Source organism: Phalacrocorax carbo, chromosome 1 (assembly GCF_963921805.1).
Source record: "Phalacrocorax carbo chromosome 1, bPhaCar2.1, whole genome shotgun sequence".
NCBI lineage: Eukaryota > Metazoa > Chordata > Aves > Suliformes > Phalacrocoracidae > Phalacrocorax > Phalacrocorax carbo.
In genome coordinates this window covers 56,048,608-56,069,111 of record NC_087513.1, presented here as the reverse complement: position 1 = coordinate 56,069,111, position 20,504 = coordinate 56,048,608, and the positions used below count along the sequence as shown (strand labels likewise).

The 20,504-nt window shown below is 41.8% G+C and overlaps 1 protein-coding gene across 1 annotated transcript in view; it reads left to right on the top strand.

Moving 5' to 3' along the window:
• Window positions 1-20,504, top strand: part of EP300 (E1A binding protein p300) — a 64,615-nt gene that overhangs the window by 23,388 nt on the left and 20,723 nt on the right. The window contains exons 3-19 of the mRNA XM_064453664.1: window positions 748-924; window positions 3,112-3,373; window positions 4,140-4,253; window positions 5,181-5,417; window positions 7,993-8,086; window positions 8,795-8,929; window positions 9,325-9,442; window positions 9,955-10,129; window positions 12,702-12,779; window positions 13,649-13,758; window positions 14,266-14,421; window positions 15,487-15,927; window positions 16,450-16,641; window positions 17,340-17,496; window positions 18,051-18,169; window positions 19,401-19,640; window positions 20,212-20,300. Of these exons, the coding sequence (XP_064309734.1) occupies window positions 748-924; window positions 3,112-3,373; window positions 4,140-4,253; window positions 5,181-5,417; window positions 7,993-8,086; window positions 8,795-8,929; window positions 9,325-9,442; window positions 9,955-10,129; window positions 12,702-12,779; window positions 13,649-13,758; window positions 14,266-14,421; window positions 15,487-15,927; window positions 16,450-16,641; window positions 17,340-17,496; window positions 18,051-18,169; window positions 19,401-19,640; window positions 20,212-20,300 (2,894 nt within the window). The remainder of the gene's footprint in view (window positions 1-747; window positions 925-3,111; window positions 3,374-4,139; window positions 4,254-5,180; window positions 5,418-7,992; window positions 8,087-8,794; window positions 8,930-9,324; window positions 9,443-9,954; window positions 10,130-12,701; window positions 12,780-13,648; window positions 13,759-14,265; window positions 14,422-15,486; window positions 15,928-16,449; window positions 16,642-17,339; window positions 17,497-18,050; window positions 18,170-19,400; window positions 19,641-20,211; window positions 20,301-20,504) is intronic.

Genomic DNA, 20,504 nt, shown 5'->3' with positions numbered 1-20,504 from the left:
TGGATATGTATATAGGTGACGCATATTACAGAAAGGAGCATATAGCTTGTGTGAAATATGTATCTACCTCCCCTGTGGATGAATGGTTCACTAGCTTTGTTTTGTTTGCAGAGTTCCTTCCTACCATCTCCTTTGACCTCTAGTACTGCTCACTGCAAATGAGTTACTGTGATTGTGTGTGGTGTTACCTATGCCTGTGGTGTATTCTTAAATTTAAAACAGTTGTGTACTGAAAATGCAGACATGCATTGTTACGGCTGTCTAGAGAAGAGCTGTGGGAGGGCTGACAGTTGGGTAGGAGGTTTTTGGGCTAAACCCTGCTGATATGAATGAAGGTGGTATTTGTCTTTATTTGGAGTCTGCCACAGATGCAGAGAGCCGAAAAATTCTTCCAGAATTGTGAGCTATGTAGTCCATGGTACAAATCTGTGACTGGGAAAGCTGAAATGAGAACCTGTTGACCAAGATATTTTATAAAGAAATAATCAGGCCAATTCTGACTGGTCTGACCTCAGAGGTTGGTAAGCTGGTCTCACTCTGTTGATATGAACTGTCTGGTTGAGGAGTTAATGTTGTGTGATGGGTAAATACATGCACATAAGGGAGGAGGGGAAGCATGTGGATCAGTATCTCATTGCAGCTGGTTCATGGCTGTGATCATTCTTGCTTCTCTGAAGTATTCCTTTGCCTTTTACACTGTAAGCTTAAGCTATATTACTTGAACATCTCTACCATTTTATTTCCTAGATGGGAATGATGAGCAATCCCAACCCTTATGGCCAGCCATACAGTCAGAATACTGGGCAGCAGATTGGAGCCAGTGGACTTGGGCCTCAGATGCAGAATAAAGCTGGACTGCAGAATAGCTTACCACAGTTTCCAATGGACAAGAAGCCAGTTCCTGGGGCAGGAATGCCTAACATGGTAAGTAGAATGAAAGGTGTCTGCAGAAAATGTAGTAGACCAGAATGAAGCAATATGCTTTGGTGTTGCTATGTTCCAAGTTTTTGCCGCTGTTGTACCCAGTGTGAATGTATGCTCTGAATCCACACATAATGCACTTGCTTCAGCTCCTGAAAAGGCTGATATGAAGGACAGGGCTGAGTTGTGCTTTTTCTGTTAATAAGCTGCACCTCCATTCTTCACCCTTCAAACCCTGTTATCAGTGAAAATTAAATGGAGCTTCTTGACTGAAGTGAGTTTTGCCACCTGTTTGGACACCTCTACTCCCCTCTCCCATCCCTTCTCTTGTGGTTACTGTATTGGCCCCTTCTCCTCGGTGTAGCTTTGTCTTGAGGATTGTTTTCCTGCTTGTAGTCACTGATACTTCTGGGAGAGAGAATTATCTCTTCTCAAACAGGTATTACCTACGATAAGGTGTAGAAGCCCCAGTTGAGTGTTCGTTCATGTTCTGAATTACATGAACACACACAACTGTCCTGATGCTGGAGGCTCCCTGGCGGTTGTTTTTGTAGTAGCACTGTTGCTTACCCCTTCCCCCCAAATTTTTTTCAGCAGAACTTAAGGAAAGAGGAAGTAAGAGTGGTGGGAAAAGTGGATGGCCAAAAAGTGAATGGCCCGAGCTTATAAATGGCAGGCCTTAATACTAGGTTTCCTAGCTTGAGCTTAACACTGGTGGTTGAATGTGTTTGCCTCATTATTTTAGAAGCTTAAATTGGTTAGGGGTATGACATGCAACATGTCCTTCCTTTTTTCCCCCTACATATATGTTTTTTTCTTTATTTGGGAAACTAGTTGACATCTCTGAATATAGCTTGTGTTTCTCCCTGCTTCAAATTCTACACACACCCCATATCGCCTGGGAGGATCGGTCTCTTGATCTTAGTAACTGTTGCTGAAAAACCATCTTCAGGTAGCTTTCATACCTTTGAATTAAGAAGAGCTCAGTCCTGTGAATTTTATTTAATGTTTAAGTTGAGCATGAAATATTGGAAATCCAGCAAACCAGTTGGTTGTATGAACTAATAAAGAAGCAGCCAAAACTTGCTGTTCAGAACTCTGCCCGTCAAGCCTTGTGTTCAATGCAGAGTATCTAACTCTTTTGAAGTTGAACTGCTACCCAGCTGAACCTAGGAACGACAAGTTGCTATCTCAGTTCAGTTGTTGTTTAGAATGACAGGCTGTGAACAAGGCAGTTATGGCCATATTGGAACATGTACAAACCCTGAGGGGACTGAGTAATTGGTGAAGTCTCACTGTAAAATGAAAGGTTAATACTAGTATTGAAGAGCTACAGGAGAACTGGGGTGTAGGAATGCAGGTGGCTGAGCTCAAAAACTGGAGACCTCTTGAAACACCCTCTAAAACCCTCTGTGAAGAGTCTGTTAGAAACTGAAGGATGTTGAACTGAAGTGATACAAGCAACATAGAGTTCCTGAGTCTCTCTTCTTTGCTGAGTACTTCTCAAATGTTACCTAGAAGAAATACAAAGTTGTCTGAAGAAATAAACAGAAGAACAGAAGAAGTACTAGATGTTGTCATACTTGACATTAGATCTGTAGCATGTATTATCCTGAAGTTGTGCTTCAGCTCTAGCAAAGACTAGGAGATGCTTGTTTTGAGTGCCTACATGCAAGTTCCCCGTTAGAAGAAGGTTCCCAGAACTTCCCCTTCATTCTCCTTTTCTAGGAACAGTCAAATTGAGGCACCTTATACTGAAATACAGGGAAACCTCTATTCACTCTAAAAGGTGCTTTCTTCCATTAATGCAAGAATTGTGGATGCAACTTTCTAGCCTCCAAAATAAGATTTGAGTTCTAAGTGCTGTTCATATTTGCTGATTGGTCTAGCACCACAAATTAACCTGTGAGCGTGTGCAAAGTTCTGATGGTCTTTAAGGCAAGAGCTAGGACTAGGAGAGTGACATGGGGAAGAAATTGTGCCTGGCAAGAGAATTATTGCCAGGACTGTTGCTAAGGGGCATATTTAATAAGGTCGTCCAGATCTACAGACCGGTGGGCTATTCCCTTGATCACAGAACATAGTAATTGTTTCTCTTCTTTGAACACGATGATGATGTTGTTTACTTGCGAAATGGATTATTCTCAAAAATAGATTTATTTCTGGGAATTTCCTTTCTACCTTCTCTAGGGCCAGCAGCAGGCTCCCCAAGTTCAGCAAGCTGGAATGGGGCCCGCAGCGTCTCAAGGAATGGGACCCGGAGCACCGACAGCAGATCCAGAAAAACGCAAACTCATTCAGCAGCAACTAGTTCTCCTCTTACACGCTCACAAGTGTCAGCGGCGAGAACAGGCCAATGGGGAGGTGCGACAGTGCAACCTCCCTCATTGCCGAACCATGAAGAATGTCCTGAACCACATGACACATTGTCAGGCTGGCAAATCATGCCAGGGTAAGTGGAGGAGGGGTTATATAGATATAGTCAATATTTGCAGGATGAGAAGGGCTCCTAGAATGAGAAGGAGACCTAGTGGGTGGCTCGGGAAGTAGAATTTTGTTTAACTTATCTGCCCACTTAAGAATGGGAATCATACACCACTTACGAGCCTTCAAAGTTTGGGCAAGTTAGAGGGGACAAGATAGCAGGAAGAGATGAGTGAAGATCTTTTGCTTAACTTTGTAAATCAATGTAAGATCTTTTGGATGCTGCCTTCTGATAAGGGTAGATACAAAGCAGGAATCTGCAAGTAGGAGTCTACCTGTCTCCCTTAAACAGAAGAAACAAGTCTCAATCAATAGCTATCCAGGAATTAAGCTGCTGCTGGCACTGGTGAACTCTTAGTCTATCCTAGTAGCCAAGGAAAATGCTACCTTTTTGGTAGCCTAGGCTCGTGGGTTGTGCCAGTTGCTGGTATCTCAATTGTTTGGTACAGTGTGCCCGATGAATATAGTGTTATTCTTTGAGCTAGGGAGACATAGGCTTGGGAGTATAACATAGAGCTTTCAAGTAAGCTTTAGTTGAGCCAACAGTACTTGAACAAATCTAGCTACATTTTCAGGGCTAGTTAGTGTTGAACTTCTTTCAAGTAATACTTTACTGACCTGTGATACAGATGTGTACCCTGAGAGAAATAGTTGCTCCCTACCCAGTTTGTGTTGACCACGTGGAGCTACCGGCAGTAGTTTGTAAAAGTTTTTCATTTCCCTGCCTTTCTCAGTGGCACATTGCGCGTCTTCCCGACAAATCATCTCGCACTGGAAGAATTGTACAAGACATGACTGTCCTGTATGTTTGCCTCTCAAAAATGCTGGGGACAAAAGAAATCAACAATGTAAGTCTACTGGGGAATTCTATGTGTAGGATAAACCATAAAATGCATGTTAGGAGTTAAACTTTCTTGCACCCCAGCTGATAGTGGTGATGCTCTTGAGCCTGGGAACATGTAATATGATTTTCCTCTTGCTTTAGAGTCAGAGTATTTTTCTGTCTCTCACTAGTGTTTATGGAAGCTTTCCAATTCTGTTGGATTTTCCTAGCGGGAGAGTGGTAAGGGTGAGCAAGTCATAGCTTGCTCAAATGGTTGGCTTTTCACTGCCACCTCTTCCACATGGCCAGGTTCTGGAGACGTGCACACACACAGAAGGTTGTGTCATTTCAGCGCTGATGATACTTGGTTCTGTCTTTATCCTTTGTTTCAATCAGATGTTTCTTCCCCCTTTCCTTTGTGTCCCCTTGGTCTTCCTGCCAAAATCTTCGGCAAGATTTTTGTCATTATGTTACCTGTTCTGGGTGGTTTTGGTTTTGGTGGTTTTCTCTTTTTCCACCCTCCTTTCATAATGTTACTTTGGGCTCTTCTCATGCCTAATGTGAGCTGAGAGATTTCTTGTTTTAAGAAAAAAAAAAGAGCACACTGCAATGGCTGCAGAAGAGCTGTGCGTATCCTTCTGCCTTTAGCCTCTGTGACATGGTCTGCCTCTGTTTTCAGTTTGAAGCAAACATGTGTCATAAATATTTAAAGTGGGATTTTGTCTCAGCAGCTTAAAGGGAAAACAGCATGTTGTTGGAATGGCTGGTCGGATCAAAACTTGTCTCTCTGTTCCATGATGGGTTTTCCAGACCTGGCCTTTTCTCTGTATGCTCCTAGAAGGGGATGTTTTAGTTCTGAACAGCTGGTGTAGTCTTTACGTTCTTTCCTTGTCTTCGTGGACCCCTTTGGCTACCTCCTGCTGTCCTTATTAACTTGGTATGTCTCTTCCAGCACTGCTGGGCGGAGCTGCAGTAGGACTTGCAAATACTGGCTCTGTGGGCGTGGGGCAGCAGACAACGCCTGGCATAAACACTACCAGTCAGATAGACCCCAGCTCCATCGAGAGAGCCTACGCAGCCCTTGGACTGACCTATCAAGGGAACCAGATGCAGACACAGCCCCAGGCTCAAGTGAAGAATCAGCAACAAGGACAGTCACCCCAGGGTCTGCGCCCTATGAATCCTATGAGTAAGTTTATCTTTTAGTGTTAAAATACAAACTACAGGCAACATTCCCAAATTATATCTTAACGCAAGTTTTCTTAACCTACTAGCTTAATACTGCTAATTAATTTGCAAAAGGTATGGCGTTGCAATATTTTAGACTTGAGATAGCAAGCTACCAAGTGGAATAGGAACATTAGAGGCCCAGATGCCTTCTCTTGGAAAACAGGTTTTTTTTTTTGAGAACCAGTTTTCCAAAGCATGTTATTTAATGTTGTTTTGTAGCTTTATAATTGTACTGTAATGCAAGTTTTGGCTTTTTAGGAGGTTTTAATTGGAAATGCGTGCATTGGAATGCCTGTATTCAAGTGTATTTCCTTGTCACTCAGACTGCAGCATTTTACAGTTGTATGTCAGATATGTAATGTTTGTTTTAAAAAGTAAGAGTTTTCTGAATCCTGTCACGTGGACTCACATAACTAAATTGTTTAGGTAGCTTATTGCAAAATCACAAAAGACAACAGAAGAATTTTAATTTGAAGTGCGGTTAATTCTAACCTTGCTATCGCTGGTGTCAAATGAAGTAACCTTTAACCATCAAATCTAATTTTGATAGTTTGAGATTATATCACAGGAATCTTTGACCCCCAGCTCTTTGCTTAAGTTGCTTAAGTAGAGGTGGGGTTTTTAATGAAGAAGAAGAAAGATGAGCTGGTAGAGATTTATCACAAGCTTGTATGGGATTGTAGTGATCCTGTCTAAATGCCCCATGACAAGCATGTGTACGGAATGAGTGCACAGGAATGCCTTGGGGAAGCACCGGAGAGGTTGCAGAGGGAAGTAGCAGTTGGCTGCAGGCTGCAGTTTGTGCTGTTTCTGCACCAAAGGACGTGCTACTCCTGAGTTACTCAGGAGGAGGCTGTCAGGTAGAGCAGTCTTGTTAATGAGATGACGGATCTTCATAGGTTGCATGCGACTTGTATACTGCTAAAACTTTGCCTTCCTGTGCGTAAAGCATTTTTTTTAAAAAAAGGAGGGGAGGAGGGAGGTCCTGAGAGCTTAGTCTTAAAACAATTAAATTAAAATATGGTTTTCTGCTGTGCATTAGTGTTTTACAAAGAGATGAGTTTCTGGAAGCCCCAAAATGTTATAGTGAGGGCCTTGAAAGGTTGAAAGGAATGTTTCAATTTTTCTGAAGCAGAACAGTTCTGGGGTTATTTATTTATGTCTGTATTTATTTATACACACAGAGTTTGGCCTGTGTCATCTTATAGGGCATTCCTTGTAGCACTGATAAAATCCAATGAGATGGTGTTGAAAAGCTCTTAGTGAAGAACTGAAGCTTAATGTAGAAAGGACAGAGAGCATAGGCTTTTGACTGTTGTTTTGTCATTAGGAGCAAGTGGCTAGGGAGGGAATTACAAGTGAGACAGGAATCATCAGGTCATGGCCTACATGACAACAGGGCTAGTTCAGGAGAAACAGCAGGATTTGGTGAGGCCTTGATGTGAAGAGATGCGGTCCTAAGTGGACCAAACAAATATTGGTTTCAGGTGGTTGAAAAGGGAGAGTTAAGGCAAAGGTTGACAGTTGTCTTCTACATCAGCTTGCTCTCAGGTGTCAAGGTGAATTTGGGAAGGAGAAAAAAGTGACTAAGGGAGGTTGGAGGCAGCTTTATGAAAAGGATGTTAAATATTTGGTTGTGATAGTAGAGTATTAGACTTGATATACTTAATTTCAGTGGATTTCTCTAGTATGCAGTGCCTAATTTTGCTTGAAATACAGATTCTGTAGGATTCAGATGTCCTAAATACATGTGAAGCTTGGTAATGGCTTTCATGCTGCTCTCACAACTTCAGAAAGTGACCTATTTGGAAGTTCCAGGCAGAAATATGCTGCGTTTTGCTTCAGTATTCTTTACTGTGTGAAGAGAATGCTGCTTTTTTTTTTTGGTGGCTGAAATCTGCTGCGATTCAGAAAAGCAGATTTTGGTACGTAACAAATTACTAGAGGTTTTTCTTGCAAAGCATTGTCAGATTTTGCTTCTCAGTACAAACATTGGTTAGTTGTAGGATCCTTAAATATGGAGTGGGTGAGAGGGGACTTTGTCAGATGTAGGTGGTAGCTGATGTTTTAAGCTTTTGAAGCCTTTGTGAATATATATCCTAAGCCCCTGAATGACAAAACAAAACCGAAACAACAAAAAAACCCACAACCAACCAACCAAACAAAAACCCTGATTCTAAACAAAAACACAGAAGTGGTTGGTGATGCTGAATCTTTAGTTAGGGAGTCACAGAAAGAGACTCTGGTACATAATGTTTGCAGCAAGTTGAAATTGCTTGTTTGTTGAGAAGTTCAGGAAGAAGTGCAGAAGAGTAATGTGGTGTGATGCTTCACCTGGAGGTCACCAGTGTTGTGCCTCAGACTTTTTCTAAGTTTGTAAAACAAGGAGGGTGAAGAGAGTAATGATTAATTAAACTCCCTTCACAAAAGTCAAAGTACTTGAAAGACTAGACCCTTGTTGTTGCTGAACAATTACTGATTTTGCAGAGTAAATGGGCTGTTCATTATATAATACTTATTATTCTGTTTTGTAGGTGCAAATCCAGTGGGAGTGAATGGAGGAGTAGGGGTTCAAACCCCTAGTCTGCTGCCTGATTCAATGTTACATTCAACTATGAATTCTCAAAAGTAAGTTGAATTATTCTTTGCACCCCAGTGGTTTTGTTCAGCTGCAAATGCTGATTTCCATGACAAATGGGATGGAAAGGGGGTGCACATAAGGATATTGCATGCTTATACTCGGAGGGACTAACTGATGCTGCTAAAAGATAGTTGGAAAAGAATCTTTGTAGTTCTGATGTCTTTGCTCTTACCTTTTGTAGAGGTCTTGGTGTCCGTTTTAACTTAGTCACTACTTGCAAACTGACTTCCTTAGGCCACAGAGGTTACAAGCATTACAGGCATTATCTGCTTTAGTATCTGGGCAGATCTGAAGCTCCAGTGCATTTACTGATCAGGATGGCATACCACAAACTTGACATTGAGCTGCAGTGGGAGTAAGGGGCAAGTTATTCACTGAGGTGTAAAAGCAATCCTTGTGCTTAATAATCTCATGGCACTTCTTGCATAAACAGTGAGGTAAATTCCATTGATGGCTGTCTCTCCCTTTGGATTGTGTAGCTTTTGTTAGTTTCCCAAATCCTTGGGTAGGACAGCATGTACTTTTTCACAGCATTGTTTTGGTGTCTGTGGAGCTATTTCTGCAGAGTTTGTCCATTGATTAGGGAATGGATGAACTAGCACTTTGTCCTAACATTATTCTAAAAGAAGCTATGACTGTAACATGACTAAGCTTGGGCTAGACTTTTGCCCTCAATTCTTGCTCTGTTTTTGAAGCCCCATGATGAGTGAAAGCGCCAACGTTGCCGGTTTGGGAGCCATGCCAACAGCTCAACCATCCAATACCGGAATTCGAAAGCAGTGGCATGAAGACATTACTCAGGATCTCCGAAACCACCTTGTTCATAAATTGTGAGTAGCTAATATCAAAACAATCTCCTGTTGCATGAGTTGCTGCCTTTGAGGTGTGTGTGTGGGGTGCAGGAGGAAGCCTGGCTTCCAAAACCAGGGGGCGTCAGTGTGTGAGTTTTGTCAGGGTCTGAGAGAAGAGAAAGCAGAGACATTCTTGCTTCCCTGGTCATTAATGGAGCTGCACCTGCTGGTTTGGGACCGTTGTATTGGAAGAGTCCCACTCTGTACTCAAGCCATCTACACGGGGCAGTGTTCCCAGGAGCAGTAACGATGCCGCAGCCTGTCAGAAGATTTGCCTGCTGCTTTGTGTTCAGATCACTGGGGTTAGTGCCCATGTCCCAGTCTGGGGACATCCTGATCACTTGTGTGCCTTTTTTTTTTCTTTCCCCTCTCAGAGTCCAAGCCATATTTCCTACTCCTGACCCTGCAGCACTGAAGGATCGGCGTATGGAGAATCTGGTGGCATATGCTCGGAAAGTGGAAGGGGATATGTATGAGTCAGCAAACAGCAGGGTGAGATGCCATCTTCTGTTGTCCAGTTGCGTGTGCCTCTGCCTTGATTCCGTAGTGGTTGGGGAAGAAAAGGAGTGAAAGCACAGATGAGAGTCCCAGGCTGAGGAGGCGTGTGTTCAGGGGCTGCTGGATAGGGTCTGGGGACCAGCCAGCTCCAGGTTTCTGCCTGGGTGTGCCTGGAGTCAGGGTGGTTCCTGTTGGGGTGTGCTGTTCCTGAGACTTCTTGGGGACCCCTGAAGGCAGCGTGAAGCTCTTCACTGTGACTTTCCCAAAGAAGGGTTAGACACGAGAAATGTCTGGTGTTGGCATAGTGGTTGCCAGCAGTGCCCTGAGCAGTGGCCCTTTTTGCCCTGCTGTCTGCCCTGCAGCCCCTGCAAAGGGAGAGTCACCCATACCCAAGCCGAGACGTGTGTGTGTAAGGCTCTTTTTTCCAAGCTTGGGTTACTGGGCCCTGTTGCCTTTCCTCAATGTGTGTGTCCTCTCATTTCCCGATGTGTATTCCTCCCCAACAGGCAGAGTACTATCACTTGCTAGCGGAGAAGATCTATAAGATCCAGAAGGAGTTGGAGGAGAAACGAAGAACCAGGCTGCAGAAGCAAAACATGATCCCAAATGCTCCGGGCATGCCCCAGGCTGCCATGAATCAAGGGCCCAACATGGGACAGCCCCAGCCAGGGATGTCTGCAAGTAAGAGCAGTTGGGTTACTGACTACCTGGTGCACGGGAATCCTGTGCTGCTATTTTGGTAGGCTCGTGACCATTTTGCCCTTCTTGTTTTACTGGTACCTAGATTGCTCAATGTTAAACAGAACTTTCTCCTGTTCAGAAGTACTTGCAAAATGTTTGCCTTGCTTATGTGTTAAATAATGATGATAGATCATCTAAAAAGCATTTAGTCTTCTGAATAAATTGCAGTATTGAAAGCTTCTATACTTCGAAGGTGGATGGTACGGAGATTAAGTTGCTTTCTTAATGTCATAGAACTTCAGTCTCATTAGATATACTTCTAGAATTAATTGATTTAGAGATAACTTTGGTTACTGTAAGAGAAATATATTTTCACAATATTTAGTTGTGTGGTGTTCAAATGATCATCACTATTACTATTGTTGCTAAACAGAGAATATGATGATTGGAATGCTTAGCTATTTATACTTCTGAAAGGTTAGATAGTACTTGCTCTAAGCCACATTTGGTTTTTTGGATAAGTGGCCTTTCCGGCATGCAATGAAAACCAGATTTCACTTTTTTGCCATGCAGCTGTCTTGTATTTCACACTAGTTCTGTTACACGAACTGTCGTTCCTAACTAATGATAAACAGGTTATTACTACTATTAGATTCCTTGCTAACCATGCATTTGTATATTAGAAGAAAATTGACTTTGGAGAGGAGTTAATGATTAAAACTCATGCTGCTAAATAGTGTAATGTCTCTTTATGACATTAGGAAGGGATGAGGTGCTGTAGGCTGTCAAGTATCTAGCAAATTTTTATTTGGTAACAGATAAAAACAAGTAATGCTAGTTATTGTGGATGATAGAAAGTGGAAAAAGGCAACTTATGATCTTATAAACATTATAATCTACTTCCAGTTAAGTTCTGTAAATAATTGAAGTACAGGATTTAAAACTGTACATTCCTAAGTAGAATTGCATCCCTTACTCTGATTTAACTGCAAAAGAGAACTAACTTTTTTAACTCTTTGAGCCAAAGTCTGCTTTAAGATAATTTTTTTTGTTCTACACTTTCTTAAAACTAAGTGCAGCAGTTCTGCAAACCTATTTTCTAGAGGACACCCCACCCCACCCCTGTCTCTCTCATGATAACTTCCTTATCAGAAGAAAAGGATTTTCTCCATCATTCATTCAGTCCTGCATGTTCTTTACAGTTAAGAATTGGGTTCTTAAGACACCTCTTGGGAACAGACGTATAGCTGTCAATGACACTGTAATAAGTTGTTTAAGAAGTTAGGGTCAAAATTTGTAAGTCAACTGAGGAGACAAAGTTTCCTCTTTTTTCCTAACACTGCAGAAAGATCCAGTAGCTCCAGGCATATGCTACAGGCATCTTAATCTGAGTTCTTTTTCTCCTGCTTAAATTTGAGTGTATCTTGGTAAATCCAGCTCTAGGCCTTCTTTTGCTTGAAGTCAAAACAAGATTTAGAGATGCATTAGCAAGATCCAAGAAAGAATCTTAAAGGTTGATGCTGTAACTTCTGTAAAAAGCTGATAGTCAGCAGTACATGTGACACTTTTGGTTTTTTATCATAATTGTGGTTTAACCCCAGCTGGCAACCAAGCCCCACACAGCCACTTGCTCAATCCCCCCGGTGGGATGGCAGAGAGAATAAGAACAGTAAAAGTGAGAACTCATGGATTGAGATAAAGACAGCTTAATAAGTAAAGCAAAAGCTGCGCAGGCAAGTAAAGCAAAACAAGGAATTAATTGACTGCTTCCCATGGGCAGGCAGGTGTTCAGCCATGTCCAGGAAAGCAGGGCTCCATCATGCGTAATGGTTACTTGGGAAGACAAACGCCATCGCTCTGAATGTTCCCCCCTTCCTTCTTCCCCCAGCTTTATAAACTGAGCATGATGTCATATGGTGGGGGATATCCCTTTGGTCGGTTGGGCTCAGCTGTCCTGGCTGTGCCCCCCCCACCCTTCTTGTGCGTGTGACGGGGCATGGGAAGTTCAAGTCCTTAACTAGTGTAAGGACTACTTAACAACAACTAAAAAATCTCCACATTATCAGCATTGTTTTCAGCACAAATCCAAACCATAGCCCCATACTAGCTACTGTGAAGATAACTAACTCTATCCCAGACCAGTACCCCAGAGCTTTGATAACTACTCTGTTGAACAATACAGTTTTCATAGTGTTTTAAGTCTAGGGGTGCAGTAACAGTGTAGAGTGGTCGGTAGAAGTTCTTGTGATCTGGAATGTTTGTGAGCTGCTGAGTTTGTCATTGTACCTCGGTAACATACTTTAAATTTGTCCTCAGTTTCTGAAAGCTGGCTCTGTAAGTCATAGAATATTTCGGTCAATGGGATGTGTTCATATTTTCAAGGAAGCTTCTGGTTTTGCGTCACACTTTGAGGACTCTTCAGGAGTTTAGAGTTACTGGCCTTTGTCTAGGCTTGGGTTATCTTTTTTCCTTTTACACATGGATTTGCGTGTAACTCTCACTAAAATGTTTGGTGGATAAAACCTGGTGGTTTTCTAAATGTCATAATCTTATTCCAATATCTTTTTTCCAGATGGTCCTCTTCCTGACCCAACCCTGATACGTGCCAATGTGCCAAACCAGATGATGAATCGCATGCAGGCACAGCCAGGTAAATGTCTGAAGAAAATTTGCTACTGTGATTTTGAAAGAACCTTGCAATTGGGCTGCTCTTGCTGAAGTGTCATAGCCCTTGTTTCACCTGCAGTTTTCCCATTTGATTAAGACAGTAGCTGTCTCTATTGAACAAAATACTTAACTATATATATAAAAATACATATCTAATAGCATTACATGTTGTTTTGAATTTAAGAGCTGCATGTTAGCTGCTTGCTTTGTTAAATAAAAGCTTGATGCTTTTGGAACTTCCAGTTGTGTGAATGTAGGATGGTGGGGTCAGTCAAACTTGGTGGGCCTAGCCAGCTTAGGTGAGGACGTTTTGGTTACAGTGGGAAGATGGTGAGAACTATTGCTCAGAAGGAAGGGACGGAACCTTTATTACATATTCAAGGAGTATTCTAGCCAACATACAAAGTACTTAAGGTAGTGAGGATGCAGTTTGGGATTAAATAAATGAATTTCTAATATGTAATTAAGATAGTGCAACTTCCCTTCAAAAGCTGATCTTCAGCAGCAGATGTGACACTCGGTTATTTATCTTGTACTCCCGTAGTTCTCAAACTTCAGAGCTTTGATAATAGTTAGTGGAAACAAGTCTTGGGGGGGGGGGGGGGGTGGGGGGGAAAACATACTACTCTGTGTTCTGGAGTATCAAGCTTGGACACTTGATATTTAAAATTGTTCCATGTAACTGGTTGATAGAAGGAAATCTTTATACTATTGTATGCTTGAAAACTAGTTGCTAGAAAATGAAATTGGGAGGAAACTGACAGCATTTCTTCTCCTAATGTTGAATGTGTCCAAAGGAGAATTCAGGCCTTTGTTTATAAGTTGTTGGGTTTTTTTGGCACAAATGCACAGGAATGAATCAGTTTGGCCAGATGAACATGCAGCTGTCGCCGATGGGACCCCGGCAAACCCCTCCTCTTCAGCACCCTGGACAGCTAAGCCAGGCTGGGGCCATGAACCAGGTCAGTGTGTCTTTCGTCCAGGGTGTTGAGCTCACAGGTTTGCTTCTGTTGGCTGTGGTGTCATTAAAATAAATAAATGAAAAATTTAAAAGAAACTTTAAAAAAACAAGCATTATTTCTTCATTCTTTTGACCATTTGGTTCCCTCTGTTGCACCTCCACTGAAAAATCTGTCTGGTCTATGATAAGCCTTTAGACCTTGGTGGTAAAAGTTGCCTAAAAATTAAGTTTAATTGTTTTTTTTGTACCGTTGCATCTTTAAAACAAGGAACAAAGATAAATCTTAGGTCACAGTCCCAATCTAAAATCAATATCCTTTTCCTTAGCTTACAAGGAAAATCATCATTATTTCTGTCTTTTGAGAGGAGCTATAAGCAGGTTTTCCATCTTGTATCCTACAGATAAGCGGCAAGCATCAATTTCTGCAACAAGATAAACGTGTTTTTTTGTGAAATGTTACGGAGGTGTACGCACATTGTGTGAAATGAGTTCCTTTCTTTCCTAACAGATGGGATTTCCTTCACGTATTCAGCAGCCAGGAGTCGGCCAGCCTCCTGGTCAGAATCAGTTTCTACAACAGACCCAGTTCCCTGCTTCTTCCCCGGGAATGAACACAGCGAGCATGCCTATGACTCAGCCTGGCAATCAGACACCAGTTTCTCAAGTAAGCTTCTCATTTCTGGAAGTGGTATCAGTGGGCTCTGTCATATACAAGTTTCATTGTTCAGTTAGTGGTAATGAAGAACTTGTTTTCTTAAGATGCTTTTGGAATTATAGTCAACTGAATTAATTTATTGAGATTCTGCATTTTCCTGTTGTGGCACTGGGAATGGCAAGGGTGAAACATTGTTGGCCTATGCTCAGGCTTAAGTTTAAGTGTGACAGGAATTTAAGTTTGGTTTTAGGGTGCAAAGAAGAAATTGTTACTCAGCATGCAGTAGTTAAGAATTTCGTGCTTAATAGTAAGGCAGCAGAGCCTGAGAAATTAAGAGATTGTGGAAGAATAAGTCATAAAAAGGCATGTCTGTCCAGGACCAATGTGTGTTACTGGCTTTGCAGGAATAGGAGGGTTATCACTACTAAAGATCTGAGCTTACAGTCTAGCAGTTTCCTTTTTGTCATTTCCCTCTCCCCTTTCAGCAAGAACCTTTCAGGCCAGGAAGAAGTAGGGAATGTCAGTTTGCTTCTCATTGATGCTTCTTCCTAGTTTGCAGGCAAGATTACTGTGGAGTGACAGCTTTTTTTCCTTGACGAATGCAATCTTTTTGTAATCTCTTGATGGTACAGTTACGGCTGTACTTCTTCTGATGATAAATTCAGTTTCTAGTCTTGGGGGTGGGGGCATGGGCACACTAAGTGTATTTGAATGCAGTTTTTCACTGTGGTGCATTGTCACATATCCAGGATGAACAAATCTGCAGGTTTAGAAAGAAGCGCTTTGCAAACTGGGGAATGTAGGGGTGCCATTCTTTAAACATATCAAGAAGTATGAGTTATTCTATTGAAACATCTCTTTTAAAGCTGAATAAACTTTAAAACAACTTTATGTTTGTGTGGAGCAAAAGAAATTGAATAGACTGTTTCTCTTCTTGAAATAGAGAAAAAACGAACAGATAATTTGTTGCACTATTAATAGTATGCCAATAACTGCGGGAAAACAGCCATTTGACAGTAATTCCTCTTCTTTTCTATTCCACATCATTGCAAATGTGTACTTATTTTCCCACAGGCACAAATGACCAGTGCTTCCTGTCCTGTGAATTCTCCTGCCATGGCTCCAGGTTCTCAAGGGAGCCATATTCACTGCCCACCTCTTCCACAGCCTCCCATGCACCGAAATTCTCCTTCTCCAGTACCTAGTCGAACCCCAACACCTCACCACACGCCCCCAGGCTTGGGGTCACAGCAACAGCAGGCAGCAGCAGCTGCCACTACTGCCCCCACACCTACTCCTCAGGCAATGCCACCTGGGCCACAGTCACAAACTCTGCACCCCCCTCAAAGGCAGACTCCAACGCCTCCACAGGCACAGCTGCCTCCACAAGTCCAGCCTCCAGTTCCAGTTACCCCTTCTGCAGAACAACAGCAGCAACCCTTGTCACAGCAGAGCACGACTGCATCTGTTCCCACACCAACAGCGCCGTTGCAGCCTCAGCACCCCACAACACCTGTAAGGAAATACTTCAGTTGTGTTTTCCCTCCAACTGCTTAAGTGTAAGGTTTAATTTTCAGTTAGTCTCTATTTTTGTGTGAGACTAGGATAATGGAGGTAGCTCCTGGCATGTTTAATATCAAAATAAGTTTTACTGCATTTGGGAAGTAACCTTCTTGCATCAAGACAGGTCTATAGATAATCTGGCATTTCCAGAGAGGGAGTTTTTTTCAGAATTCTAGTACGTGTTTTGAAATCCACTGTGAAATTTGGATGACGTCTTTAGTTATGTCTACATACGTATAGTGGTTGTGTAAAACAGGGCAACAGTATATAATTATCTATATATTAGGCCTTCCAGTTCATGTTGCTGTTGCATTTTTTTCTGTAATTTTAGTATGTAGCAGTATGTTCATCAGGTGAGGCATGTAGGACTAGAGCACACATAAACATGGTGGAAACATAGTATAGGTAAAAGGTAGATTAGAGAAAAATATCTTCATTAGAAGCCTGTTTGTAATGTGTGTTTTGCTCCCTCAGCTTTCACAGCCAGCAGTAAGCATTGATGGGCAGGTATCCAATCCCCCATCCACCAGCAGCACAGAGGTGAACTCTCAGCAGACTGTTCCAGAGCAGCAGCAGCAGCCACCCTTGCAGGAAGTGAAAATGGAAATTAAAACAGAGGAAGGGGAGCCAGAACAAACGGAGCTGCAAATGGAGGAGAAGTCTGAGGTGAGACTGTCAGCTAGTTGTTGGGTGTAGAATATCTTTATCTAGTGCTGCTAGGTGCTTTCTGTCTCCATGCAACCCATTCCTTCCAGAGCTCAGTGAGAGCTGTAGGTGCTCCCTGCTGCTGCTTTGATTGTTGTCTTCCTCTAATTCTTCCTAAAGAAGGGTCTCTGTTTTGTGGTGAAATGGTGGTAGAAGCTGGGGCAACAGGAAGAACCATGATAATGTGGTTGCAGCTGGGAGGCTTTTTGATAAATACCAGTGTAAGAGGGCACTCAGGTCAGTCCTTCAGATGGTATTGGCAGCTGTTAAATGTTAGAATAGCGATTTATACGTGATGGGCTGCTTTACTGGGCTTTGACAACTTGACACTGAGGACATTTAGGGGTGTGGCTACCAGCAGCCCCACCCTGGCAGCCCCAGTGTAGGAGAGAGTGTCAGACCTGCCTGAAGAGCCAGAGGAGTACCTGTGTGTCTGCTTGCAGCTCATAACTGGTTAGCAGCTCATCATTGCTACTACTGCAATGTTTAAATGGGTACTAGCACATCTGCTCAAGTTTTAGGCAAGTTATGACTACAAAGTAGATACCCTTATTCCTAGGGAAGAGAGGTGGGCAGGGTGGCACAGAAGTTTAAAGGACAGAAATGTGGATGGGTGACTTCACAGGAGACTAAGTGACAGGCTCCAAACTACTTTCCAGGTTAAAGTAGAACCAGTCATGGAGGAATGTAAACCAGACCCAATGGAACAAGAAGAGAAGAAATCTGAAGTGAAGACTGAAATACCAGAGGGGGAAGAAAGACCTAATACTCCAGCTACTCAGTCTTCTCCAGCAGCTGGGCAGTCTAAGAAAAAAAGTGAGTAGGAACATGGTTTTGACTGAAATTCACTGCATCTCCCTAGAGAAGCCTTTGGGGAAAAAAACCTGAGCTTTCTTCACTGGTACTCAGTAGGCTTATATGGATTGTTCTTTGTGGCTTTTGGACAAAAATGTGCTTGTAATTGGCTTTGGGCAAGTTGTTTAAGGCTTTAGTGTTAGACATTAAGGCTTAATAAAATTGTCAATACAATAGAGATTTGAAATACTCCTCAGTTACATTTTCTAGACAAATTTTTTCTTGGGACCTCAGAGAAGGGCCGATTTTGGAATGTAAACCAGCTCTGTTAAATTTAGCAGTATCTTCCTATGATAAAAACAAGGTTCTCTTTAATATTTTGGCCACCTCCTTGTGTCCAGGTGATCATTTTTAATATCCTCCTCAGAACTCGGTGTTGCAGAGGATAAATAAGCCTTGCTGAGTAACTCATACCCATTGTCTGTAGTCTTTTTCCACAGACCTCACATTTTCCAGTAGGTTTCTTGCTTACAGCTGTTTCTGTTATCTTTCCAATATTGATTGTTTTTCAAAAGTTTTCAAGCCAGAAGAGTTGCGGCAGGCGCTTATGCCAACACTGGAGGCACTTTACCGTCAGGATCCAGAGTCTCTTCCATTTCGACAGCCTGTGGATCCCCAACTACTAGGAATTCCTGTGAGTGGAATTGCAAGATACTTTCCTGGCTTTAATTCAAAACTACTACGTTATGACATACCTGTTTGAGAACAGCTTAAGTCTGTCTTGTTAACATTTTTATGTTGATGAATTTGAAGAAGTTTAGCTTAGGCAGTGGAACATAATGTCTGACTTAGGGAAGTTTGTTTTTTTCAAAAGTTTGTTCTGTTTTTCTTTTGATAAGTAAGTTTTATACATGGAAGTGACTACAGACAGATCCCCAGTTCTGTGGGGGCTTTTTATGGATGATGCATCTATTGCTGAATTCCATAGGTGTTTCTCATCAAATATAAACTTGGCTGAATATGTGGGAAGTTAGGCAGGTCAAGACCACTTAAAAAATATATATCCATCAGTGATTAGTAATCTGTTAAGAGCAAGGAGGACATTATTCAACTTTTACTTTTTGTTTAGGTCAAATTTTCTGCTTGTTTTAGAATTGTCTTCAGAAGACATTACTGTCCTTCAAGGATCTGTGTGTTAAACTGTTGACCACACAAGTTTACTATTTATATACAAATATGTACACACACATGTCTTGCTTAGGTGCTTTGGGCAATGTTTTTTGCCTGGAAGGTTTTGTTTGGTATCAATGTTGGTTTCTTTTAGGCTAGATACTGCAAACATTCAAGACCTGCTGCATTATAAGCAGGCCTAAATGTTGCTAATATTCTTTAACAAGCTCTCAATTGGCTGTCATATTCTGAGGACTTTTGTACAAGAAATGGTTCTACAACTGCTGGGGGGGAGGAATTGGAAAAAGGCATTCTTTAGAGGAAACATGTTCTCTTTTGTCATCTAATAAAGTTACTTCTTTTTGTTTAATAGGTTGTCTGGTCTACTAAAAATAGTTGCTTTCTGTAAATGCTCTTGTGTATTTCCTCAGGCCACAGTAGCGACAAAAACACTGCCATTTCCTACTTTCTGTAATACTTGTTTTCTGACTAAAATTAGACTGGCTTTATTTTATCAGGAGTGGAAGAGCAATAAAGCCTGAGAAATAAAGGAATAATGAAAAGGAAGCACTGGAGAGTGATACAGTATTGCTTAGAGATTACGCTGTATGTCACAAGCAGTTTGACAATCAAGTCAGGGAGGAACCTGTTTTTCTTGATGTACTGCAGAAGAATTTATATGCTGAGAATGCACATGCTGTCATGTCACAGCGTAGTTCTGTGGTAGTGTGTTGATACGCTGCGTATTTTTGCAGGATTATTTTGACATAGTGAAGAACCCCATGGACCTTTCTACTATCAAGAGGAAGTTAGACACAGGACAGTATCAAGAGCCATGGCAATATGTAGATGACATCTGGCTCATGTTCAATAATGCCTGGCTATATAATCGTAAAACATCCCGGGTATATAAGTACTGTTCCAAACTGGCAGAGGTGTTTGAGCAAGAAATTGACCCAGTTATGCAGAGCCTTGGTTATTGCTGTGGAAGAAAGGTAAGAAAATAAGTAGTTTTATTCTGCTGTTTGGTTCCTGGTGTTGAACGGGGGAAGAATACAGCAGTTGAAGTTGTTAGCAGTTATGGTGTGTTGAAAATTTTGAAAGTTTCCCAGGATTTAGCAATCCCAAGTGATCTGATTTTTGAGGTTTTTATGGATCTTCTAATTCCATCTAGTGCTTAAATCATCTATTTGTATGTAAGCCCTTGGAGGGGGGGAGGCCAGTAGCTGAAGACTTAACTTACTTTGATTAGGGTGAACCCGTTTGCTATTGCAAATAGAACAGATTTGGTTTTGTTACTGCAGAAGTGCTCTCTGTTTCGCTGTTATTGAGACTGTATTTCCACTGTCTTGTTTTGATATGCTTTCTATCTTTGGAGAGGAGCTAAGTTGAGAATAACAGACTATTGAACACGTCTTATGACGCTAGTACTTCATACACTTGCCGTACTGTGAGATCTGTGCACAGAATAAGGTGCAAATGATCGTTGTCTGGGTCACACTTGCTTCCCATGGAGAGCAAGTGAAAACATGTACAAGTACTAAGACAACCCATTCCTCTTTGCAGTTGGAGTTCTCGCCACAGACTTTGTGTTGCTATGGCAAACAGCTGTGCACAATCCCTCGAGATGCCACTTACTACAGTTACCAGAACAGGTAAGGAAAAACTCGCTTGGTGTGGTTTTTTGCATGCTGCAATCAATCTGTTAAAAGGCATGCATGTATTTATCTGTACACCCTCTTTATATGTGTACACCTTTGTGTTTTAAGATAAAAAATTTGCTGGAATTTCTCTTTAATAGTTTACCTTGTGTGTTCATGATTTCTTTCTGCAAAAGTTCACTGCAGTTTTTGCTCTTC